Consider the following 27,068-nt stretch of genomic DNA (forward strand, 5'->3'; position numbering starts at 1 on the left):
CCCTCCTCTGCGGGCGCAGACTTGGAGCCACCGCGGCCCCACCGCGTCAGCGTGGCACCCAGGCTTGGGGGTGGGCAGCAGCGGTCGGGGTTCCAGGTGGCGGAGCCCCGCCCCAGGACCCTCGCCCCGCCCACCCCTCGGGGTGTCTTTAGGGCCAGCACTCGCCGCCCGGTCCACCTACTCCACGAGCCACTCCGGGGTGACTCCGAAGGACCGCGCTCGCTCTCGGGGCCTCCGCCACGGCCGCACGAGCACTCCGCCGATGTGAGGATGGAGAGGAGGGCACGCAGCTCCTCCAGAGAGGCCCCCAGGCGAGGCGGCGGGCCCACCCCCAAGGAGAGCAAGAGGGCGAAGGGCGAGAGGGGCGGCGGCCGCGGGCGGCGGGAAGCCAGGTCTGAACGGCGGAGCCCCGGGCGCACGGGAAGCCCAGAGGAACCCCGAGCGCCGGCCGCCACCGTGGTGGACGTGGACGAGGTCCGGGGCTCCGGTGAGGAAGGCACCGAGGTGGTGGCGCTGCTGGAGAGCGAGCGGCTGGAGGAAGGTATTGAGGTGCAGGTCGGGCATCCGGGAGGAAAGCCGGCTTTCCAAGTGGTACCCAAAAGATGTCAGATAAAGTGAAATGTTACCCCACTGAAAACCATCAAAGCCAGAGCAGATTGCTGAAGGCTGGGGTTTCCAGGAAATGAAAGGTGTGCATTAGGCACTCAGCACCCCCCCCCCCAAAAGATGGAGACCAAAGTGCATCAGAAGAAATAAAAATAGCATCATCATCCAGGTACCAGCTGATCTCAGGGGGCAGAAAGGGATGGGAAGTTGGAGGGAGTGTGGTCCAGGTTGGGGACCAATTGACAGGCAAAGGAACAATAAAGTTGTTTTTTGTGGTCACAGAAGGGCAAATGGGCACCTGATATAAATAAAAACGTGATTGAGCCTTGGCTCTGAGCAACTATGGCTTATTTTCCTCCCCTTAGTCTTACGTAAAAGTATTTTAAACTTTCTTTGGGGTGATCATTCTTTCTGAAAGGCATCGCCTTCTCTACTTGCATCGCCAAGTAGAGAAGAGCCAGACCTGAGTTGAAATCAGCTCCACAGCTTGCTAGCCACGTGATCATAGGAAGGGCCTCCACCATGGATCAGATAATCCCAATTCCTGCCTTAGAGGCAGTTGTGAGGGTAAAATGAGCAAAAGCTCCCAAACACTTTGCACAAAGCCTAGAACAAAGAACATGCTCAGTTTCAGTTGAATCCTTGCAAGCTAAAAGAGAGGAACATCAGATCAAAGGAGGGAATGCAAACAAAGGTGTTCCTTTTCCCTTCTGCAGAGAAAGCAAATCTTAGGAACAAATTTAACTACCGCCAATCCTTTTCATAATGAATGGGAAAAAAATTCATTATACCTTAAGCAGTAGGATGACAGATGTTTAAAGGGAAGCAAATGAAGAATAGCATGTAATCTTTTTTTAATATTTATTTTTTAGTTGTACACAAAACCTTTATTTTGTTTATTTATTTTTATGTGGTGCTGAGGATCCAACCCAGGGCCTCACATGTGCTAGGTGAGCGCTCTACCACGAAGCCACAACCCCAGCCCAGCATGTAATCTTATATTGTGTGGCAGATCATATTAGAGGGGTAGGCAAGGAAGGGAGCACCCATTTATAGAGCCCTTTCTATGTACCAAGCACACCTGGGCGTTTTACTTATTTAGTCCTTCATTATCCTCTTAGCACAGTTGAGGAAACATGCTCTGTGAAATTAAGTATCTTGCCCAAAATCTATAGCTAGAGCCTGAGGCAGTGGCATGTGTAATCCCAGCTACTTGTGAGGCTGAAGAAGAAGGATCAGATGCTTGAGGCCACCTGGACAATGTAACTAGACCCTGTCTCAAAATAAAAAGGAGTGGGCATATAGCTCAGTGGTAGAGCCATTGCCTAGCCTGCATGAGGCCCTGAGTTCAATCCCCAGTAACACACACACCACACACACACAGACACACACACACCAATAGCTGGGAAGTGGAACAACTAGACTTCTAGAATAAGGCCTTTTGGCTGAAGTACCCACCTTCACATAGCCTGCTCTTGGTTTCTGATCATGTCCCAGCACTCAAACCAGCTAGCTATGGTTTTAAGCAGGTTGATTTACTTTTGTGGGCCTTAGTCTCACCAATAAGAAAGTGGCTACAGCAGAAGATCCCAAGCAGTGAGAGAGAAATACGACTAAAGAGGAGGCAGCCCTTGCCTGAGAGGTGTTTGTGGGAACAGGGCGCAGCATTCCTCTCTCTTCTGACTTAGCACCACACTCCAAAGGCAGGCTTCTTGGGACTTGAGGGAATTGAAAAGGGGTGTCACCTTACCACAACTGGGTATTCTCAGGATATGTCTAAAGACTCTTCCTGCTTTAACATGTAATGCTTCCTTATTCACTTAAATCAAACAATTTGGATGTTCAAGCAGCTCATTCCAAGAGAAAAATATTTTGTGGATAAAGCTTTGAGTATACAAATTAGTTTTCTATTCACATTCCTAACTACTGAGTGAAGGAACTTTTGAGAACTTTTTTCATTTATAAAACATAATTTTGTTCATATGTGCCTTGATTTTTACTTGTGATAGTTGTTACCACTGGAAACTGAAATACAATTATAAACTGAAATTCATTTATACAAATATAAACTAAAATGACTGTTAGTCATTGCCATTGAAGAATAGGAATATAAAAATTAACAATGTTTATAGAGCAGCATTTTCTAATGTAGGGTTGGTAATAAATAAGTTCCATAGAACATCAATGAGTGTTCTTTGGAGAAAACATTACCTTGTCAAAGGTTTAGAAACCACTAGAGTAGACAAAGCTAAGAATGATTTTTTGCTATAGGGATTCTCATAGCTTCCAGATGTTGATGGACATTGGGAATACCAGGAATGGGATACAGTGCCCAATATTTCTAAATCCGTTTGCCCAAAAACTCTTTCCTTGTGGAGCACACTCTGGGATTGGTATTCTATAGAAAGGTCTTTGGGAATTACCACACTAGGGCAGATTTGGCGTTAGTGCTGGTGCAGCTTGCACATGTGTCCTCTTTAAGTAACTCAGTGAAGACCTTTCCAGATGTGGAATTCAATTTCAAGAAAAACAATTTTTTTTTTTTTTTTTTTAAGAAACTGGTCCCAGGTTGGCCTAGACTCCTAGGCTCAAGTGACCCTCCTGCCTCAGCCTCTTTCTGAGCAGCTGGGACCACAGGCATGCACCACTGTGCCTGGCTGTGGAATTTGAATTTTAGCCCTACCAATTAAGTATCCATTTCCTTCTGATCCTTTAAAAATAGGCTTTTTACCATTTACTCACTCTCACTCATCTTTTAGTTCTCTGTGGGATATATTTTAAACATACTTTTTTTTCAGTTGTAGATGGACACAATATCTTTATTTTATTTGTTTACTTTTTTATGTGGTGCTGAGGATCGAAGCCAGTGCCTAACACGTGCTAGGCGAGCCCTCTACCACTGTGCCCCAGCCCCAGCTCCTCTCTGTGGGATTTTTAAACTGGCAAATGTATCCTTTTGGCCAGTATTCTAGTACCTGGAAAATAAAATTCTTTAGATTTCCACAACTCAGATTTACATTATATTTAAATCATTTTCACTATCCACTTCTCCTTCCTTCCTAATTCAACAATGGCTGAGCACCTGCATTGTGTCAGGCACTATTCCAGGCACTGGAGATGCAATGTAAACATGACAGGACCAGAAGAACTTGTGTTCCTGAGGCCGACTTTCCTTGACGCTACTTCACTACCACTCAAGCATCCTGGATGTTCTGCATCCTTTCTTATTGCTTGTTCACAAACTCTAATGGTCTAATGTCATCCCACACAGGGGATGTTCAGGGACCAGATAGCAAAACCTCAATCCAATGAAGGAACTCTAACAAAGGCATTTCAGACATTAGGGCAGGTAGTGAGTAGGAAAGTTATTTCATGGAAGGTGAGACTCTGGACACTTTGAATATTAAAACCCAACACACTTAAAGTACAGTTTAGTGTTTTTATGTGAGATTTCATATCTCCCTTACACTGAAATAGATATGAAATCTATTTCATGAGCTAGTTATTGTGCAATATCTACAATATAGCAAACATCCCCATTGTACAGGTAAGGAAACTGAGGTTTGAAAAGATCCTGTGTCCTACATAAAATTATCTATGGACGTGAAATGAGAAAGCCAGAATGGGAACCTATGGTACTCTGGTCCCCTGTACCCCAGTGCCTTTCCAGGAGCCTATACCACCTTCCATGGGCCCACATGGATTTCCACGCAGACCCCAGGCCCTGTGAACTCTGACCACCCTGATGTCTGGTTCATTTCCAGCAATGTCTCCAAGCTGCTCTGACCCAATACCAAGGACTAGACTGACAAGTGATAGTCAGTTAAAATGGTGAGGTTTCAATATTTTTTCTTTCTTTAGGTACCAAGTCCTCTGGTTTAGGGGCCTGTGAGTGGCTTCTTGTCCTTGCCTCCCTGTTCTTCATCATCCTGACATTCCCTTTTTCCATCTGGTTTTGCATAAAGGTGAGTTTCCATGAGGACCCAACAGGTCATTTATTTCCTGGTGCCTCTTTCTGATCATACTGGGTCATGCTCTGTGTTTAGAACTTGCTGCTGGTCCACTGCCATGCCCTCATGCCCACTCGCCCTCCAGAAGGTGGTCCTCTTTCAAGACCTTTCAAGCCTTCCTCAACTCCTCTAGACTGTCGCGCCCTTCCCTGTGCTCCTGTGATCACTCGGCCTTCACTTCATTCTAGCACGTACCACACATATAATGCTTGCTGAGATCAACTCTATCATTAGATGGAGACCCTTCAAGGGTTTCCACTGGTTCATCCCCACTCCAACACAAAGACCAGCCCAGAACAGGTCATGACATCCTCTCATGCGCTCCTTACACTGCCAGAAACTTCTCAGCAGCTGCCCTAGACCATGAGGGGCCACTGTCTCTGGCCCACAGGTGGCCCACACAACTCCAGTCCCCGAAGCAAATGAAGATCTGTGTCAGTTCAGGAAGCACATGACAAGATGAAATTAGAAGTACAAAGAATTTTTTGAAGGTATTGCCTGGGTGAGATTGAGAAAGAACAAAAGCAGGCTTTAGGGGAAATCGTCAATGAGAGTTGGGTTTGTCTTTTTCCACTTTTAAACTTTCTATCTACTTACATCTTTGACTATAAAATGTGTCTCCTTGAGACAGCATACAGTTGGCAGCAGGCTCTCCTTTTCACTTTTCATTTTTTGGTGGAATGAGAATTGAACCCAAAGCCTCAGGCAGGCCAGGCAAGGCCGCAGGCTCTTCTTGAGGTGTGATCTGAGCACCTACGTGATCATCACAGGGACCAGTACTGACTCAACCATGGTTTATGGAAAAGGCTGTTGGGTTTAGTTAGTTAAGATGGTAAACCTTAGCAGGGCTGGAGATACAGCTCAGTTGGTAGAGTGCTTGCATAGCTCAAGGCCCTGAGTTCAAGCCCCAGCACCATCAAAGGTAAACCTTAGGAACCTTCTAAATTAGGTAGTAGACACAAAAGCAAGATTGGGTTTGAGCAAGGCTTGAAGAGTAAGTTTCCCTTAATCTCTGGAGGATTTTTTTTTCCAACAAAGAAACAAGTAATGCTAGGAACTAGGCAGCTGTGAATTGCTGGGGTATGCTCTAGGAACAAACCCAATCATTCATTCTCATTCACTGTTCCAATAAGCAAAGGAAAATAAACTTGGAAACAGTCACAAATCATTCATTTATCCACTTACTAAATGAATAAATTCACTGAATACTTGCTATGTATCAGGCATTTTTTTAGGCACTCAGAAAAAATCAATTCTGTATCATCAAGGAATTCAGAGTCTTGTGAGGTATATGTATAAACAAACTCATCAACTAAGTTAATGATAAACAAGCAACAGAACTCAGATTCTGATACTGGAACAGAAAGTAACTTTTTAAAAGTAACATGCAGTAACATTTCTGTTCTGTTCTACACAGTGAATCTCCTTTTTGTCATTTAAAAATATTTCTACACATGCTCAGGGCACATTCAATTTTTTGAGATTCATGAGAATTAACTAATTAAAATCCAACTGGATCATTTTGAAGCAGCCTAGAAGAAACTGAAAAGTATCACAACTTTGTGTTATTTGTGAAACAAAGTATCACAGGTGGTATTAAAATATACTCCATCTTTTTGTTAAACAGTTAATGAGTGATACATATAAAAGCTTGATGAGGCAGAAGTCACAGAAAACTACAAGATTAAACATGCTCTGATCATATTTGATTTAGGAAACATTGAATATAGTGGAAACATTACTTTTTTAGATGATAATGAGTTTTTAATTAAACTTCTATCCTTGGGCTCAAAAATTCAGATAGCCAATACACTTTTTCATTGGTTTCTAAAATTCCACACTAAGTATAAATTTTAGAACATTAAATATCAGTAGAAGTTTATTCTTCATTGTCAAAACAAAAGATTTCTGATACCTAAAATCACTTTCATTTTAAGGCCTTTTGAATGCTTTATTTTCTTATTTAGAGTGATTTGGAAGTATTACATTTCCATTTAGATTGTACAAGAGTACGAGAGAGTAATTATATTCCGACTGGGACATCTGCTTCCTGGAAGACCCAAAGGTCCTGGTAAGAAACATATACACACACTTTTTTTTTTTAAACCACCATCTCCACCACCCCTCAACTGGCCAACTTCAATTCTTATGTATTTATAATATGGACTTTAGATACAATGAAGTAACTTGATTCATCTGCATTTCTAATCTGTTAGTTGCAATGCAGATCATTAAGAACTTCTACTACCAGGAGACAGGTGGCCAAGGGAGAAGATGAATGCAGGGAGCCCCACATCAGGGGCATGCTGATTACAATAGGAAATCAGCTTAGGATCCATGAATGGGGACTGGTTTGAGTACTACATGTGTACAGTCAGAGTACTGTGAATTCTCAGAGAAAAGCTGAGCTAGTTGAGAATCCAGGGGGCCTAAGGCAAGGAAGAGAGGCATCTATGTAATAAATTGGTCTTTAGTGTTGAAATTTAAGAGACAGAGATTGAACAAGTCCTGTATTTTAGATGCTGCTAACTACCAGGGATACAAAATGCCTGAGTAAGACATGGTCTCTGATTTCGAGGGCTTTAAAATCTAGTGGAATTTATGTTCAGAAATCAAAGCTGGTTATGGGGTATAGAGAGAAGTATGGTTATTCTGGAAAGTGTAGTAATTAGGGTTTGGGGGTCCAAGACAGCCTGGAAACCATGAGGAGGAGCAAAGTCCCACTGTGTATAGATTGGAGAGGTCTGAGTTCTCATCCTGGTCTGCAGTAATAAGTAGGGAATGGAGACAAGACTAAGAGACACCAATCAGAGTTTGAAAAACCCAATCCAGTAGATGGGTTCCCACAAAAACAGAACTAGATCCTGTAGTTCCAGGACATGGATGATCTCGCTGTGTTCCTTGTTTTCTGGAACTTTCTCCATTGGGGCCAAGAAAGAACAGCAGGTGGTCTACTCCCCAGATAGATCATGGGCTCTGTGAAGTGCTTTTGGTTCCAACAAACTGTGGCTCTTACAAGAGCCTACAACATCCAGGGTTCTTGATAAAATCTCAATAATCAATCTACAGATAGTTATTGCCCATTATTTACTATATATTATATTGGATAGGTGAGGACTAACTTGCCAAACAGAAGCTAGTATTATGATATTGCTATTATGATTACCTTTGGGGCTCACCTTTTAAGAAATACCATGTGGAGGTTGCTGGCTCTAAAGTTTGACATATAGATACACTCATAGACTAAAAAACAATTTTATAGATTACCTAAAAGGCACCAAGTCAGAGACACTACTAAGGCTAACAATAATGTATGTGATGTTACTTAGGGAGCTCAAATCTAGTGAAGGGACAGACATATACTAGAGATCTAGAGGGGTTAGCATCATGACTAAAGTTACCACCATTATTAAAGCCCAAATTTTTGGAATAATCCCTGCTTATACCTGTTATCCTGGAGTAAATTGTAACAGTGCTCTCCTTTTACCCTCAAGTGTCCCATATTGATGGTGGTAAACTTAGCTTCGACAATGATGCTGTAGGGTATTAGTGGGATTTCCCAGTGATCTGTGTATAGTTGCAGGCTAAGAAAAGCAATGCAGTGTACAACCTGAACATGAAAAGGTGAACCCCAAACAGCCTCCATGCTTGCTGTTTGCCTGTTCCTTCCTCCCCTCTTCTAGGCCTGTTCTTCTTTTTGCCCTGCCTGGATACCTACCACAAAGTTGACCTTCGTCTCCAGACCTTGGAGATACCCTTCCATGAGGTAAGCCAAAGGGTGGCTTTTGCTTTCTCTACATTTTCCACAGTCTAGCTATTGACTCTAGCCCAGGACAAAATCTCTATGCTCAACAGTAGAAAAGAAAAATAGACCTATGGAACTTCATCAGTATTTAAAAAAAAAAAAAAAACTCTGTGAATCAAAGGACACAATCTACAGAGTGGAAGGCAAGCTATGGAATAGGAGAAAATATCTGCAAATCACATATCTTACAAGGGGTTAATATCTAGGCTATACAAAGAACTCATACCTCTTAATACAAAAAAATGACTGACCTTAAAAAAAAAGTAATGATAGTGAATAGTTTAAAAAAATACTGACTAAAAAAAGGGCAAAGGACTTTATAATAGTTAATTTATGTGTCAACTAGGCTAGCCTATGGTAATTTCCCCTACATTTGGTCAAACACAACGGAATGTTATTGTGCAGGTAATTTTTTTATTTAGGTGAGATTATGATTTAAATCAGTAGACTTTGAGTATAGCAGATTACCTGTCATAATAAAGGGAACCACCATATAACCCAGCTATACCACTCCTCAGTATTTATCCTAAGGAACTGAAGTCATTGCATTATCCAATACATGCATGCCCATGTTTATAGCAGCACAATTCACAGTAGCCAAATTATGGAACCAGCCCAGGTGTCTGTCAGCCAATGAATGGATAAAGAAAATGCAGTATATACACATAATGGGATTTTATTCAGCCATAAAGAAATAGAATTATGTCATTTGGAGGAAAATAGATGGAGCTTGAGAACATTATGTTAAGTGTTAAACCAAACTCAGAAAGTCAAGGGTCGTAAGTTTTCTCTCATATGTGAAAGCTAGAGAGGAAAAAGTAAAAGAAAAAAAAAAAGAGATTGCGGGTGGATCTCATGAAAAGCATAGGTAGACCAGTAGAATAGAAAGGGACCAGGGGAAGCAGAAGTTGAAGGAAAGGGGAGATAATGCGGAATGAAATTGACCAAATTATACTGTTGTATGTGTGCATGTATGCATAAGTAACAACAAATACCACTTATGTACAATTATAATGCACCAATAAAAAGAAAAAAAAAAGAAGCAGGGTCTTGAGCAAGTATGTTCATAGCAGTACTATTCACAATAGCCAAATAGCAAAGCAAGCAGTGTCCATTGATGGATGAACAGATTTTTTTAAATGTGGCATATAATCCATAATGGAATTTGTTCAGCCTTTAAAAGGAAGGAAATTCTAACGTATTCTAAAACATGGATGAATCTTGAGGACATCATGCTAAATGAAATTATCTAGTCTCCCCCCCACCAAAAAAAAATTAAAAGTACTGGGGTTGGGGAAGCTCAGTGGTAGAGGACTTGCCAAGCATGTGTGAGGCACTGAGTTCGATCCTCAGCACCACATAAAAATAAATAAATAAAGGCATCGTGTCCATCTACAACTAAAAGTAATTTAAAATCAATTAATTAATTAATTAAAAAGAACTATTAAGGGTCTACTTATATGAAGTACCTAGAGCAGCTAAATTCATAGGGACAGAAAGTAAAATGTTGCTTCCCAGGGGATATGAGGAGGGGGCATGGACAATTATTATTCAATAATTGTCAGTTGTGCAAGATGAAAAGAGTACTGGAGGTTAGTTGTACTACTTAACTGTACACCAAAGATGGTAAATTTTATGTATGTCTATTTTTCAACAATTAAAAAATTTATAAAATTAAAAGTGAAGATAATATTCATATATTTCTTTAGCTGTTTTAAATTTTTTAAAATTTATAGTTGTAGATGGATAGAACACCTTTATTTTATTTGTTTATTTTTATGTGGTGCTAAGGATTGAACCCAGTGCCTCACACAAGCTAGGTAAGTGCTCTGCCACTGAGCTACAGCCCCAGCCCTCTTTGTTGACTTTTGAGATAGAATCTTGCTAAGCTGTCAAGGCTGACCTCAAACTTACAGTCTTCCTGCCTCAGCCTCCCATGCTGCTGGGATAACAGCCATGTGCCAGTGCTCCTAGCTACTGTCTGTATTAGTGATTCAAATTTATAAGCCTTTCCTACGTTGTCTCCTACTTTTAGCCTGAGGTTTTTTTCATTCTTTCTCTTGGGAAATAGAAACTTTGTTTTTTAAAAATGCTTATTTTAGATGATAAAATTGAATGAAAGGAAGAAGTAAAACTTACTTGTAATCATGAAGAGATATTTGTACATCAGTGTTCATAGCAGTATTATTCATAAGAGCAAAATAACTGTCTATAAACTAATAAATAGGTAAGCAAAATGTCATATGTACATGCAGTAGAATATTATTCAGCTTTAATAACATATGCTACAACATGGATGAACCTTGAGTATGTTATGCTAATTGAAATAAGCAATCACGAAAAACAAATACTGTATGATTCTAGGTATTTAGAGTAATCAAAATGATAGAGACATAGTACAAAGATGATTGTCAGGAACAAGAGGGAGGGGAAAGTGTGGAGATGTTGTCAATGGGCATGGAGTTTCACTTTTACAAGGTGAAAAGAATAGTGCAGGTGGTGATGGTTGCACAACATCGTGATTGCATTTAATACCACGGAAGTATATACTTAAAGATGGCAAGTTATGTGTATTTTAACACAACAAAGACATTGGAAACCTGTACTTACCCCTAATCCTTAGACAACTGTTGATATTTTGGAGTATATCCTTTCAAACTTTTCTATGTATGTGGTTATATTCACAGATAGGTGTATATATAGATATCACACTATGTAAGATTTTTATTACATGCTCCTTTTTACCCAACAATATATTAGCTATGCTTCTAGCCCTTTATTTTATTTTATATGTGTGTGCGTATGTTCGATTATACACACACACACACACACACACACACACACACACACATATACATATACATACATATATTTAGTTGTAGATAGACACAATACCTTTATTTTGTTTAATGTGGTGCTGAGGATCAATCCCAGTGCCTCCTATGTGCAAAGCAAGTGCTCCACTGCTGAGCCACAACCCCAGCTCCTAGCCCTTTATTTTAAATGGACACATAACATTTCATTGTGTGGCCATACCACAGTTTACTCAACCAATTTCCTCTTGTTGATGATAAATTATTTACAGTGTTTTATTTCAATAAGTAATAGTATAAGTAACAATTCTTACAGCTAAATCTTTAAAATATGTCCTTTTGATAAATGTTTTCTAAAAATGGAAATGTTGAGAACTTGCACCTTTTAAGGCTTTTTTTCTTTACTGTTAAAGCTGTGTTTATTTTTTAAATTTTAATTTGTTACATATAACAACAGAATGCATTAGGATTCATATTACACATATAGAGGACAATTTTTCTTATCTCTGGTTATACACAAAGTAGAGTCACAGCCTTTATGTCTTCATACGTGTACTTAGCGTAATGATGACCATCACATTCCACCATCTTTCCTACCCCTATGGCCCCTCCCTTCCACTCCCTCCCCCTTTTAAGGCTTTTGGAGGGGACTAATGGGCATCACCAAATTGCCCTTAGGGAACACTCCAGCAAGCACCATGTCACAGCTCACAGCACTTATGGCCTAGAACATGCCTCTCTGTTATTAGATTTGTTTCCATCAGTTTAGAAAGACCTATAAAAACAACTGAGTGTTTTCAAATAAGAAAATTATTCCTGATTTTCTTTACAAAAGGATTTACAACAGAATTCCTTTAAATCGTGAGTTCTTTTGTTTATTTAATAAAAAAAACTCCATAATTTTCAAAACCATATATATTTTGAATAAAAGATAGTTCAGCTGGTTTTTTTTTTTTTTCTTGGTGTAATTTTACTCTGAGAAAATTCACTTTAGATACACTTAGTTCTCTCCACATAGGAAAAGAGCCCATGGATCAAATCTGTCATCCAAACTGTTTTTCTCCCTAGGTTGTAACCAAAGACATGTTTATAATGGAGATAGATGCCATCTGCTACTATCGAATGGAAAATGCCTCTCTTCTCTTAAGCAGCCTGGCTCATGTGTCTAAGGCTGTCCAGTTCCTTGTGCAAACCACCATGAAGCGTCTTCTGGCACACCGATCCCTCACTGAAATTCTTCTAGAGAGGAAGAGCATTGCTCAAGATGTAAAGGTACTTACTAAGTTTAATATTGAGTATATTAAACTATATATTTTTTAATATTTATTTTTTTAGTTTTAGGTGGACACAATATCTTTATTTTTTATTTTTATGTGGTGCTGAGGATCGAACCCAGTGCCTCATGCATGCTAGGCAAGCACTCTACCACTGAGCCACAATCCCAGCTCTAAACTATATCTTTTAATCATCTGTTCACTGGCCACTTATTAAATCTTCCATGTGCCATACATTCAACTCTTCAAGTTGCCATCCCTAAGGAGCTTATAGCTAATTAGGAAGTTGTCAAAGTGACCCTGAATCAATTATAATCACCTGTCCTGGTGAACAATTTACTCTCAACTCTTCCCCAAAAGCCACCCAGTGACTTTAAGTTCATTGCGAAGTTCTCACATAGTACCCAGTGTTGGGAGTGGCTGCTGGCAGCGCTGGTAGAGATGGACGGGAGAGTTTATGGTATACAAAAAGGATAAGACGTGATTCCTCGAAGCTTCCAGCCTAGCTGAGGAAACAAGCACAGTGTGCACAAAATGAAATGATGCCATGCACTTTCAGAGGGAAGAGGGAAGATGTCTCTACCCTATCATGATTAATTACCCAATCAACTGTCTAGATTTAATTGATTTAGAATTAGCAGAGGGAGGAATAGAGTAAAAGCTGCCTCCCAAACAGCCTCATCTGGCCCACAGGTAGCAAACAGGAATCTTATTCATGGCCATGGTAGGCGCCCTTGATTCTTACCAAGACGAGTTGGCAAGAGGTACTAAGAAGACAAGCAAGAATGAAGCAGGATTCCAGGCAGCTGGCCAGCAAGGTGGCAGTTACCACTGAGTCTGTCATCCAAGTTATAGGGGCAGCCAGGCCCAGAACTGGATTAGGAGGTTGCAAATCAGACCTAGTTAGAAGGAGGACCTCAAATAGGAAGACCCTAAGAATCAAAGGCATTGATGATTGTGCTTTATGGAAACTGAGCAGTCACTAATATGAAAAAAAAAAAAAAATGCAGGGTACAAATGTCTGTGACTTGTCCAACTTGTTACTGATAAAACTGGAATTGTCAAAGTGCTTGCCTCACATTTGCCAAACCCTGGGTTTAATCCCCAGTTCCACAAAAGAAAAGAAAAAGCAACAACAAAACAAAACAAACAAACAAACCTGGGATTTGCATCCTGATAGAAAAGGGAAGTCTGAAAATAAGAGAAGCTGCTCTGGATTTTAGAAGCCACTTGACATGGTCCCTCACTGATCCTTCAGCCTCCCCTATTCACCCCTCTCCTCTGAAGGGTTGTGTGAGTCCAGACTCTTTGACATTCAAGCTTGCTCTTATTATGCTGAGTTATATTTATGTGTCCATACATTTGTCTTCCCAGATTATGAATTCCATAATGGCAGGTGTCATATTTTATTCATCCTTTTGCCTCAGACCTGGCATGGGGCTTGTCACACAGCAGACGTTTTTGGGGCTGAAAGAAGAAAGGACACAACTGTTACAGCCTCAGCTCTTGCTGTCCTTCCCCCACTGAATCTAACACTGGAACCTACTTAGCATTTGCCCAGATCCAGCACTTTTATGCTTCCTGCCTCCTCCTGAGCTGTTTCCTCTGCTTGGAATTCTTTTCTTTTCTCCACAGGAAAAAATCTTGTTTGTTCTTTAAGATGCCTTCTCCTTTGTGGTGTATTTATCAATATTCCTTCCTCTGAAATTAGTCAGTCTTCTCAGGGCCTTCAATGCATTATTATTTATCTAGCCACTAAGAAATCATCCACTAAATTTAAAAAGAAAAAAGCAGTGCAAGTCTAATTCCAGCTACTTGGGAGGCTGAGGCAGGAGGATCACAAGTTCCAGGCCAGCCTGGGCAACCTAGCAAGACCCATTTCAAAAAAAAAAAAAAAGACTGGGGCTGGGGCTGGGGCTCAGGGGTAGAGCGCTCACCTAGCATGTGCTAGGCCCTGGGTCGGATCCTTAGCATAAAATAAATAAATAAATAAAATAAGGGTATTGTGTCCAACTACAACTAAAATATTAAAACAACAACAACAACAACAAAAAAGGCTGGGGATGCAGCTCAGCTGTAAAGTGCTTGCCTAGCATGCATAGGTCCTGGGTTCAATCCCCAATACAGAAAAAAACAGAATTTAGGGGAGGTCTCTTTGCTAATGGCTGCATTATATTCTCAGACAATGCCTGATAACTGGAGAGTAAAATGTAAAAATTGTGCTTTAAAGCCATAGATGCAAATACATCCATTTATAACAAAAGTGAAATAAGATTTGTTCAAAGGGTGTTACACAAATAGACTCTTCAAACAAGTGAAAGAATATTTCTGCCTGGAAAATGAAGGCCAAAGAAAAAGACAGGTGTGTTGCTTTCCATAAAATCAGACATTGTGTAATTTAAAAGATAAACAGGCCAACATGGAGGGCTCTGTGTCCCACCCCTCCTTTCTACAATCCAAATTGCTTTTCTTCCCCCTCCTGTTTCTAACTTCAACTGTGGAGAGCAGGGGAGACTGGGAAGCAGGAGGACATTGATGTTTCCCAGCAGTGAGGAATACAGAGTGCCCTATCAATGACAACCACTTGGCATGGAGACTAAGTAGAAAATAATAAAGACATTTTAAAACAAATTGAACAAATATACCATTTGTGTTGCTTTTCTTTTGCTTCTGTAACAAATTACCACAAATTTGGTAGCTAAAACAACATGCACTTATTCTCTTACATTTCTGAAGACCAGAGTCTGAAATCAGTTTCATTGAGCTCAAGCTGAGATGTCAGCAGGGTTGATTCTGTCTGGAGGTGCTTCGAGGAGAACCTGTTTCCTGCCCTTTCAGCATTTAAGGCTACCTATGTTCCTCAGCCCCTTCCTCCCCTTCTTTCATCTTCAAAATGCACCACTCCAAACTGCTTCCCTGGTCACATCAACTTCTTTGTATCAGATCTCCCTCTGCCTCCCTCTTACAAGGACACATATGATTACATTTCAGGCTGAGCTGCATAACCCAGCATAATCTCCCCATCTCCAGGACCTTTGATTTAATCACCTCTGCGAAGTCCCTCTTGGTAACAGTGAGATGTTGTAGGGACTAGGACATGCACATCCTTAGGGCCATTATTCAGCCTACCATGCCATCTTTAGTTCCACAAATATTCATTGAGTGGCACTGTCCAAGTCAAATTGCCCCATGCCAGATACTGCGGAATTTAATGAAACAAAGTGGCCCAGTACCATCCTTTCAAAGGAAATGGGCTCTCTCTGTTCAGAACAACAGCCATCGGGGCACAGGTGTGCCCTGCTCTTACCTGCAGGCTCTTGCTGACCTTTCATCTTTTTCCCTCCACAGGTTGCCTTGGATTCAGTGACCTGTATTTGGGGAATCAAAGTGGAGAGAATAGAAATGTGGGTAGGAAAATGATCATGATAAACAATATGATAAAGGGAAATACTTTGGTTTCATTTAAAAATTTTCCTTGAAAAATTATTTTGAGTAATATAGCCATACTAGTATAAGTTTAGAGAAAAAGAGGGAAAGATATGTAACATCTTGTAGCCAAAATACAACCACTATGACATTTGGGCAAATTAGTCTCATGGGGTTTTTTTGCTATGCGTTTAAAAAAAAAATCTTTTTTAAAAGATAAAATTTACCCTTTTAGCCATTTCTAAGTGCAGCACAGATGTCCCTTTGATCTAATTTCAGGACATTTTCATTACCCCCAAAGAGAGCCAGTTCTTATTAAACAGGAACTCCTCATTCCTCCTTGATCCTCATCCCCTGGCAACCACTAATTTAGTTTTTATTTCAGTGGACATGCCTATTCTGAACATTTCACATAAATGGAATCATATGTTGAGCCTTTTGTGTCTGATTTCTTTTTATTTAGCATGTTTTCAAGGTTCATCCATGGTGTAGTATGTATCAGTTCTTCATTTCTTTTATAGCCAAATAAAGTTCCATTGTCTAGCTATACAAAATTTTGTTTATCCATCCATCAGCCACTTTTTGGCTGTTAGGGAAAATGCCACAATGAACTTTCTTTTTTTTTTTTCAACATCTTTATTTTTTTTATTTTTATGTGGTGCTGAGGATGGAACCCAGCGCCCTGCGCATGCCAGGCCAGCGTGCTACTGCTTGAGCCACATCCCCAGCCCCCACAATAAACTTTCATTTGGAAGTTTTTGTGTGAATATGTTTTTAGTTCTTTTGGCTATATACTTAGAAATAGCATTACTGGTTACATGCTAACTTTATAAATCTTTTGAGAAACTGCTCAATGGTTCCATATATGAATTTTTCAGTTATCATTGGGATAAAGAGATACTTTTGTATCTTTGATGTGATACAGTAAGATTGTTCTTATTTAATCAATCCTCCTCATTTCAAAATCAATTTTTTCTTTTATAAACTTAGATGAATGCCCCTTATCTCTGTTATTAATTTTTTTAGCTCTTCAAGGCTATATTTCATATTCAAGTTTTTTTTTTTAATATTTATTTTTTAGTTCTCGGCGGACACAACATCTTTATTTTTATTTTTTATGTGGTGCTGAGGATCAAACCCAGCGCCCCGCGCATGCCAGGCGAGCACGCTACCACTTGAGCCACATCCCCAGCCCCCCATATTCAAATTTAACCACTGGTGGTTAGATTAAATCTTAAGTGGGAAAAATGTTACAACCCAGGAACACAAAATGTTTAAGAGGAGGACATTGTAGTCCCTCTGCAGCCACACTAGTGCTCCACACATATACTGGAGGCACCCGCATGGGATGTGCTCTCTCCACCTCCCTGCCACCTTAGGGCTCTGGGAACAGCACACTGTTGTCAGCATTTGCTCTCCTGTAGAGAGAGTGCAAACCTGAGGAAAAGTCTGGCCAAGGCTGCACATCAACACGTTCACCTTCTTTCTTTTGCAGTAAGGATGTACAGTTGCCGGCTGGGCTTCAGCACTCTCTGGCTGTGGAGGCGGAAGCACAAAGACAGGCCAAAGTGCGGGTGAGCCAGCATTGAGCACTGCTCTTTCAGGAGCACAGAGAACCCAGAGCAGGAACCATGGCAAGGAACATTCCCCCTTTCTTTCCATGCTTCCCTTCATCCAGGCCCAGTAGTTTGGTTTGGTTCCCGACATGCTATTTAAATTGCTCTAAGAGTGTGTTAGTAGCCGGGCACGGTGGCGCATGCCTGTAATCCTAGTGGCTTGGGAGTTTGAGGTAGAAGAAGCACAAGTTTAAAGCTGGCCTCAACAATGGCGAGGTACTAGCAACTCAATGAGACCCTATCTCTAAATAAATACAAAATAGAACTGGTGTGTGGCTCAGTGATTGAGTACCCATGAGTTCAATCAGGCTGCACCCCTCCCTCTCACCAAAGCGGCTGCTAACTGTGCCTGTCTTCTTCCTGAGTCTTGCTTTCACGCTCTCTCCTCCCTCATCATCCCTCTTTTCTTGTGTTAGCATCTCAGTTACATATCTCCTCTAAGTTAATGGCATTAGGCTATCCCAGGCCTATATCCAGAGCTCTGCATGAGCTTTGAAGGTTCAGTCATGGTCAGAGCCCAGTTCCCTGCCTGCTGGAGCCAAGAAAAGGCCGTGCAGCTCATGACCTCTTCTCAGCAGCCAGGGAGCTGAAAAGATCTGGCTGCCACAGCTTCCTCAAATTGAGGTGGAGGAAAGTGAGGATGAAGGGAGGCAGATTTCTCTCAAAGAACAGGGATTAGGTGAAGGAAAGCCCAAACTGCATAAGAGGATTAATAACTGGACCTGAGGGGAATGGGGAGGAGGGGGAAGGGGAGAAAAGTGTCCTCTGGGCAGAGTTGCTTCTAGATCCTTGAGCCTAGTCCTGTCTGCCTGCTTTCAGGTGGCATTTGGCTGAGGAGCTTGGTGTCTCCTCTTCTGAAATGCTTATCCTTTATTTTGGCCAAATTGAAAGTTACCCTTTTTGTAATCCCATGCCTCTGCCTGGAAAGCTGGCCAATTTTTCTTCTGTATGGCAAATTCCTACTAATCTTTTCAAGCCCACCAGACAAGAACTCCCCTAACACCCTGTTTATACTTTTCATGGTCTATAACAAGTTCACCTTACATTTTAGTAGTTTAATGGGTCTTCCCTAGCTCAGCAGTCTTTAGAAAGCAGCTGAATCTGTTCTCCTGTGCTGAACAGTGCCTGCCACACTGGTCCCACTGATAGCCCTCTTGGAACCTAGAAGCACAATCACTTTGTGTTTTCCACATTTGTTTTCTAGATGATTGCTGCGGAAGGGGAAAAGGCTGCTTCTGAGTCCCTGAGGATGGCTGCTGAGATTCTGTCAGGAACCCCAGCTGCTGTTCAGCTTCGATACCTCCACACCCTTCAGTCTTTGTCCACAGAGAAACCTTCCACTATAGTTTTACCTTTGCCTTTTGACCTGCTAAATTTCCTGTCTTCTCCTAGCAACAGAACTCAAGGGAGCATCCCCTTCCCAAATTCTTCCAAACCTGTTGAGCCACTAAATCCCAAGAAGAAAGACTCTCCCATGTTATAGGGGTGGGTGCACAAAGGATAATGTGAAGAGGCCTGCCATTCAAAGCCACATCCCAGTGAGGCATTCAGTCCTCAGTTCCTTTCTTCCACTGCCACATGGAATGCTTTTTGAATGCATGGCATTGCAATGCAGCCACATAAGTGAGAAGTCAGTACAGGAGACATCTAACAGGTTTAGGCGAGTCATCTAAGCAGAGTAGTTACGGGAAAGAGCTTTGGTCAACATGACAGTTTGGAAATAAGTTTGTCAATTTTGATATCTGAAGATTTAGAGCAAATGTCCTTTTTCCTCTGGTCCCTTTGGCAAGGTCTTGCAGCTTCTGCAGCCCTTTGTCTGAGCCCCATCCCCATGCTTGCTACACTCAGCTGTAACCCTGGATCTAAAGTGTTAGCTTCTCTATGGCACTACTACTGGCTCTTCAAAGGGGCATCTAACACCCTTCACCCACCACCCTCAGTCTTTTGGCTCCATTCCATATTCCTTGAGCCTAACTCTGATCGTTGAACCTTAGTGACACCTAAATGTTTCTGAATGAATGCAAAGAAAAGAGATGCACTCAGATTGGATATAAATTTATACACAATTAAAGAATTTTTAAAATTACTTGGAGGTTCTTTCGAAAATAAAAATAAGTAAAAGGATAACATTTATCTGATATATATATTGCTTCAAATCAGAGGAAGAATCATTCTAAATAGGGGCTGAGAGTAATATATTTTCAGTATAGAATTTACCAGATTGCTTATTTCTTTAAGCAGATATATTATCTATACATGTCCTCAGAACTATTTCCCTAAGTAAACATTTCTTAATATACATTCCTATAATACAAGTCTTATTTCCCACTAATTTGCCTTACACAATTAGAAATGCATATCTATAGAAAAATAAGCCAACAAAACAAAAAGGCAAACTAAGTGTATTGCAAGTTTTCTATAAATTTAAAAAATCAGTAACATTACAAAATGTTACTAATATTACTCAAATAATATTAGTACAATGTTATCTGTAATGGGAATTTCTATGTTGCTGGTGCAGATATGGTGGGAACCTGAGTACCTCACTATTTGGTTCTCTTTCAAAAACTGCCTCTATATTCATATTTCATTAAAAGGAAAGTCTCCCCAGTTCCTGTTCTTAAGGATCATATGTGGGCACAGATTCTTCAGAGAGTAGGTGAGCTAACAGTGCTGGCCAAGCAGCTGGTCTTCTCTTGAGACCCAGGTGCTGCATTCTTACTGGTTACTGACCCTGAAATAAATGAAAGAAAAGCTGGACAATCCAATCCAAAACTGTGACATGTTCTGGTTAACAGTTTTTCTTTGGGATTTATATTAACATGGTGCCAGTAAGCTGATAAAGGGGTCAAAAAATGTTCCAATTCAATGTAGGAATCCACTATGACCAGTGACTGGTCATGAGAGTGGGAAAAGTCTATGGCATATCCTATGACAATGGTGTTGCATAGCATTTGGGGATTACAATGAGGTGTTAACCACTGGTCAGGCTAGATTTGTTTATTGTGCGGATGAGTGGCTTAAGAGCTGGTAAGTTGAAGGCTATTGAGCTTGAAATGACCAGAAAAGTGTTTCAAGGAGGCTTTGGAGACCCTTCTTAGAACTTCAAGCACCACCCTGGTTGACCAGCAGTATCAGGGTATATCAGAGGCTTTGTAGTTGGGACTCCCCTATCTGGAAGGCCCATCAGGTCATTCTGTCAATGCCTCTGCATTCCACATCCTTGGGGGCCATGTGTGGACAGCTCTTTGTTAGACTGCTCCTGTTTATAGTGTTCTTTAGCGGTAGGTATGTTGGGACTATGATTTCCAAGTCCTCTAGAATTCTGGCTTGTTTGTCAGCTCACTAGCTCAGTAGTTAAGCTGAGAATTAAGCAGATGTGTGGAAGTCAAGTCTGTTGAAAGACGGGTTACCAACTGGTCTCTGAGTTCAGAGAGAAGCTGAGAGCTTCTCTCACTGTAGCTGAGATCTTGGACCCTGCTGTCAGATATACTAGATTTGATTCAGGCTTTGTCACCTAACAAGCTGTTAGGTGATATGGGCATGCTACTTATCCTGAGTAGATTTGGGGATGAAAGCAGAGCTCACTTCGGAAAGCTATCGTGACTAAATGAAATCAAATATATGAAATAGTAGCATAACACAAAGCTTATACAAGGCAAATGCTCAATAAATAATGGCTATTGGGGCTGGGGATGTGGCTCAAGCGGTAGCTCACTCACCTGGCATGCGTGCGGCCCGGGTTCGATCCTCAGCACCACATACAAACAAAGATGTTGTGTCCGCCGATAATTAAAAAATAAATAATAAAATTCTCTCTCTCTCTCTCTCTTGAAAAAAAAAAATGGCTATCACTACTATTCTGGTTTTACCCAGTAGCAATAAGTGACAGCAGTCAGGCTGCATTCACCTAGAAGCTTTCCACTCCACATGTTGCTTCGATGCTTTAAAGATAGGTACCCCTGATGGCCAGTACTCCCAAAGTGGTTGTTCTGGGACAGAAATTGCTTCAGGACTTGCACATGTGGGCTCCTGTGTTTGAGCCTCTGTAAATACTGGATCCCCAACCCAAGAGCTAACCAGAATTTGTTTCAAAGTGACAGCCATTTGGGATCATAGCAGAGTAAAAGCAGGGCAGAAGAAATCACATAATCTTCTCTTTCTTGCCTGGGCTTTATCACGGGGATAGCCAGAGTAGAAAAATGGGTGATGTGTTACCAGGAGTACTTTGTCAACTCCATGATCTGTTGAACATCTGGGCTGTCGGAAGAAGTGAGGACATCTTATCTGTCAAAAAGAAGTTTGCATAGCAAGGTAGATCATGGGGATTGTTTGTCCTATCTTCACACTTTTGGAGTGTTTCTTATGTCTGGTCAAGAGATATGGGCTGGGGTTGTGGATCAGTGATAGAATACTTGCCTAGCATGTGCGAGGCACTGGGTTCGATCCTTAGCACCACATATAAATAAATGAAGGTCTATTGACAACTAAAAAATATATATATATATATTTTTTTAAAAAGAGGTAGCTTAAAGTGTGCCTCTGCCAAATCAGGTGTTCCTAGAGAGCCCAAACCCTGCAAATGTAAAATGTTGATCTCCAAACAGAAGATACTGCATTCTTTCTGGGGCCCTTTCATTGGTCTTTCAAGAACAAGAGCAATATCCAAGCCTAATGGCCATGCTTGCACTGGGACTGCTTAGGGAACTTGCTGAGTAATCCTAAATTGGAAATGACCTTGAGGCTATGGAGAGTTGGTTAGAATAGCTCTCCATTTTTCTGAGAGAAAGATGCAAGTTCTAATGAATTCTAGGCATTGATTTCTCCCAATATGGCTATAGAGGTCATCATTCTCAGCAAGCATTTCCGTTTTGCAGGTATGCAGATCCTATGCATCAGGGCTATAGCATTTATATTTCTAATTTTTGAGAAACTCACTTTGCTTCTTCTGTGAAAATATTTTGTTAGGTAAGATACATATTTGGGATTCCAGAAATATGCAGATAATGCTCTAGAGCTTTTGAGCCTGCAGGCAGAATTGCTAGCAGTTTTTGAAAGTAAAGTGCAAGATGCAGGTTTGCCAGGTAATACCTGAGTCTCTGATATCTAGCTAGGAAAGTCCAGTACCTTTGAGTGGGTGTTCTTCAAAAGCTAAAAGCTTGCTCCACAGGGTGGCACTAGTGGGAGGTGGTGGAACCTTTAAGAGATGGGGCCCAGGGGAAGATCTTTAGGTCATGGGAAATGTGCCCTTGAAAGAGATTATGGGACCCTGGTCTCTTCGTGTTCTTTCTCTTCAGTTCCATGGCTAACAAACTTAGCAGTTTTGTTCCACCATGCACTCACAGCATGCTGTGCTGCCTCATCAGAAGCTCAAAGAAATAGGACCACTCATTCAGGGACTGGAACCTCCAGAAGTGTAAGCCAGAAATCACTATTTTCTTTTCATAAATTAACTCAGGCATTTCATCACCGTGATAGAAAGCTGATTAACACATTCGAGACCAGAGGAAAGTATAGTAAACATGAGCTACAAAGTACTAGACAAGTGGCCTGACCATGGTCAAGTCTAGGAATATAGGAAAGAAAGTTGTACTGAATCTCAAAGGAAATTGCCATGAACCACTGAGACACAGAAATCCTGAGTGACATGCCCTTGGCCCATGCCCTTGTAAAATAAGGGAAACATGCGAGTGCAGGGGAAATTGGTGTACAATTGTCTGGGTCTACACTGGTTCTACCTCCAGTCTTGCTCCTAATTTCAGTCTCCCTGTAAATACTAGATCCCCAACCCAAGGAGAGGCTTCTCACTTTTAAGACTGCCTGAATTCTCCCTTGAATGTGTGTTTACTTCCTAAATAAACCTCTGTGTTTGACCGACAAGTGCTGAGATTCTTTTCATCACATATACCAAGAACCCCATTGGTCTTGAGTTCTCCCCTCTCCTCTGGGAATACCTCAGACCCTTCTCTAGAGATATTTCTACTCCTGTGATAAAGTCAGTGGGACCTATTATATGAGTAGGGCCAGATCTTGCAGGAAAGACTCTCATGATGCCCACATGCGTGGAGTAGGTGTAGATATGTAGTGAAGAACCAGGCCTGGGGGATGAGGAGCTAATTCCCCACACTTCTGAAGGTCTTCCTTGTAGATGAGAGTCCAGTGAGCTGTGGGCTCACACCAATCAGCTCTGTGACTTCAGGACATCTTTTAGTCCCATTCTTGGCCGTGGTTTCATCTTCTGAGGAATGCAGATAACTATCTTCTCCACCTATTTATAGGGTTCTTGTGAAGAAAAATCCTAAGAATGCCTAAAATCAGAAGAAATCTGATAACACTACAGAAACCTAAGGCATTATCAGGATCCTCTCTTCTAAACTGAAAAAATAAAGCCTTTTATTTGACAGTCCCTTCTGCAGAGTTTAAAGTCTTTAAAAAGTATAGGGTTTTTTTGACAGAAAATGGTATTTTTTGACACAACCACATCAATGTTTATAGTAGCTCAATTCACAATAACTGAGCTATAGAGTCAACCTAGGTGCCTTTCAACAGATTAAGGAATAAACCAAATGTAATATATACACACAATGGGATATTACTCAACCATAAAGAAGAATAAAATTATGGCATTTGCCAGTAAATGGATGGAACTGGAGACTATCATGCTAAGTGAAATAAACCAATCCCAAAAAACCAAAGGTCAAATGTTCTCTCTGATATGCAAAGGCTAACACACAATAAGGGGGCCCAAAGGGAAGTAGAAAAGTTCATTGGTTTAGACAAAGGGGAATGAAGCGAAGGAAGGGGGGATAGGAAGAGGAAAGAAATAGAATGAATCAGACATTACTTTCCTATGTTCATATATGAATATATGACCAGTGTAACTCCACATCATGTACAATTACAAGAATCAGAAGTTATATTCCATGTGTGTACAAAATATCAAAATACACTCTACTGTCATGTGTATCTAAAAAAAAAAAAATTAAAGAAAAAAGAAAAAAAGAAACTGGTACTTTCACATACCTCTCAGAAAATTAATTGAAGAGGCTAGCACACTTTTGCAGGAAGTGTTTTTAATCTGGGAAGTAAGCTAATGCACTGATCTCCACAGCCACTGCTGTGCTTTTAAAGAGAAAATGCTCTTGGGTTGTATACTGTGACTTTTCTAGTAGCTGTTGCAAAGGGAGTCCTCCAACTGAGCCACGTGTCAGCTCTTTAGCTCAGTACTATCTGGGTGTGTCAGTGATGTAGCCACTGTGAACCCCACCCAGCATACTTTGGATGCTACTTGGATTTATCTTGTTAATGGATTTAGTCCAGATTCTGGCTTTACCTTCAGGATTACTCTCTTTGCGTTGTACCTCTATAAAGAAAAAAACAATTAGAATATCATAGTAATAATATCTTATACTTATGATGGCTTTTAGCTTTAATAGCAGTTTAAAAATTCCATTCTGCCTGAGTAACTTTCATACTACGGACAAGTTGTGTGCCAAAAGTTTGACTCCACATTAGTGACTGAGATTTTGAACACATTTCCCAAAGTTTAAGTGTGATCAGTTAAATTGCTTGCACTCTAGGTCCTGGGGCAGGGGACTATGTGACTGAGAAGCAAAGAAGAGAAAGAATATTTCCTCCATCCTCTTGTACATATCTCAATTTTAATGGGAAAAAAATTCAAATAGAGTTAATCTTCAGGATCTTCCCTTTCCATTCAGCACACCTCTGCTGTTTCCCACTCTCTTTCTCCAGACTTGTGAGCACAGACAGGGATGAGCACAAGAGGCCTCTAGGCATCAAGCCTGCTCTCCCTGGATTGACATGAAAAGTGGGTCCATGATTCCCCGCTTCCCAATGTGAATCCTACAGACTGGCTGCTGCTACCTCCAATGCACCTCTGGTCACTTTAATTTACCATGTGCACTACTTTTAGTGTCTTCCCCACATGTAATCACAGGCCCACACTGGAATCCAGGATAAACCATATTCATCTTTGTAAACTCCCCTTTCTTCACTCACAACTTACTCTACAGTGATTTGCTAATCATAAACATACAAAAAAATATATTCCCCTATTCTGTCCAGGTCTTTTCTTTACCATAATAGAATGTTCCTTCCTTTACTGCACAACTTTCAGGAAAAAAGTGATTTCACTTGCACTAACTCACACAAATATAGCAGTATCAGACTGCTCCAGAGGTGTTTGAATTCTTTAAAGGGCTACTTGCTAATGTTAAGAAATGTTAGACTTGGAGATTTTTGGGGAGAAACTGTCCAGGTCAACTGCCTGAATGGATATCGGCTTGCTTAGGAGTCAGCTATCCTAAACTTTGCAAAGCTTCTCATCTTTCCCTTTTGATTCCCCTGGCAATGACTTTGATGGTAGGAGGGGTAAGGGTGACAGTTTTTTTGTGTGTAGGTTACTGTTTGCAGATTGGAGATAACTGCATATAGTTAACCTCTACTTAAATCACTAAAACTTCTCAATTCTGGGTTTAATTTGGTTTAGATATAAGGTGTTCCCCAAAAGCTCATGTGTGAGACAATGCAAGAATGTTCAGGGTTGTAGCTTAGTGGCAGAGGGCTTGCCTAGCAAGTGTGAGGTACTGGGTTTGATCCCTAGCACCCCATAAAAATAAACAAATAAAATAAATGCATGCTGTCCATCGACAACTACAAAATTTTTTAAAAAAGAATGTTCAGAGGTGAAATTATTAGATCATGAGAGTAAATATAAGTGGATTAATTCACTTTTATGAACTAACTGGGGTTAATTGTAGGCAGGTAGGGTGTGGTTGAAGAAAATAGGTCACTGGGGACATGATTGGGTTTGATATGTTATCCCTGATGAATGGAGCTCACTCTCTGCTTCCTGATTGCCATGCCTGAACTACTTCCTTCTGCCATGCCTGTCACCAAGATGTTCTGCCTCACTTCAGGCCCAGAACAATGGCATTAGCTGACCACGGATTAAAGCTTTGGAACTGTGAGCCAAAATAATTCCTCTAAATCATTCTTGTCAAGTCTTTTGGTCACATTGAGTAAAGCTGACTAAAACAAATTAACCCTCAAGATATTTATGAAAATGGGCAAAACCCAAGTCCTTCATTCCATATTAAGGTAACCTCTCCAGTTTAACTTGAAAATTTTCTGTATGGTTTGCATGCTTATATTTTTAAATCTGGAAAAGGTCTAGTTTTAAAATTATTGGGATTAAAGCTTCATCCAGAATTTGAGAGGATGAAACTTTAAATTCATGAAAATCATCTCACATGTATTCAAGACCTAAAACTAAAGGATTGTCACACTTAGAATAAATAACATTTTGATCAGTTCAGAGTTGAAAGGAGAAGAGAAAATGAGTTGAAACTCTTTCTTCAAACACTGTTAGTGAATCTGTGTCCAGGGTTGGGAATGGTGAGGGTTGGCTAACTTCATTGCTTTTGTAGGGGGTGAGGCAGGGGTGACAGCAGAGAACAGGAGTAGATACTTTCCCAGTACCATCTCTTGTACCAGGA

General features: G+C 40.8%; 2 protein-coding genes across 4 annotated transcripts in view; one reads left to right on the forward strand and one right to left on the reverse strand.

Moving 5' to 3' along the window:
* Window positions 1-270: 270 nt before the first annotated feature.
* On the forward strand, window positions 271-19,033 carry Nphs2 (NPHS2 stomatin family member, podocin). Of its 3 annotated transcripts, none has more exons than XM_076832165.1 (8): window positions 271-549; window positions 4,476-4,571; window positions 6,615-6,687; window positions 8,300-8,382; window positions 12,303-12,506; window positions 15,857-15,912; window positions 17,430-17,508; window positions 18,755-19,033. In XM_076832165.1, exons 1-8 carry the CDS (start codon window positions 271-273, stop codon window positions 19,031-19,033), a joined length of 1,149 nt encoding a protein of 382 aa, XP_076688280.1. The 3 variants fall into 3 exon arrangements, with proteins under 3 accessions (XP_076688280.1, XP_076688281.1, XP_076688282.1); XM_076832166.1 differs by having other exon boundaries at window positions 271-541; window positions 4,468-4,571; XM_076832167.1 differs by lacking the exon at window positions 12,303-12,506 and having other exon boundaries at window positions 271-541; window positions 4,468-4,571.
* Window positions 19,034-23,663: 4,630 nt separating this feature from the next.
* Window positions 23,664-27,068, reverse strand: part of Axdnd1 (axonemal dynein light chain domain containing 1) — a 95,327-nt gene continuing 91,922 nt past the window's right edge. The window contains exons 25-26 of the mRNA XM_076872940.1: window positions 24,827-24,913; window positions 23,664-23,818 (exon numbers count right to left, since the gene is read on the reverse strand). Coding sequence (XP_076729055.1) covers window positions 23,664-23,818; window positions 24,827-24,913 — 242 coding nt within the window. The remainder of the gene's footprint in view (window positions 23,819-24,826; window positions 24,914-27,068) is intronic.

This window comes from Callospermophilus lateralis, chromosome 13, assembly GCF_048772815.1.
Source record: "Callospermophilus lateralis isolate mCalLat2 chromosome 13, mCalLat2.hap1, whole genome shotgun sequence".
NCBI lineage: Eukaryota > Metazoa > Chordata > Mammalia > Rodentia > Sciuridae > Callospermophilus > Callospermophilus lateralis.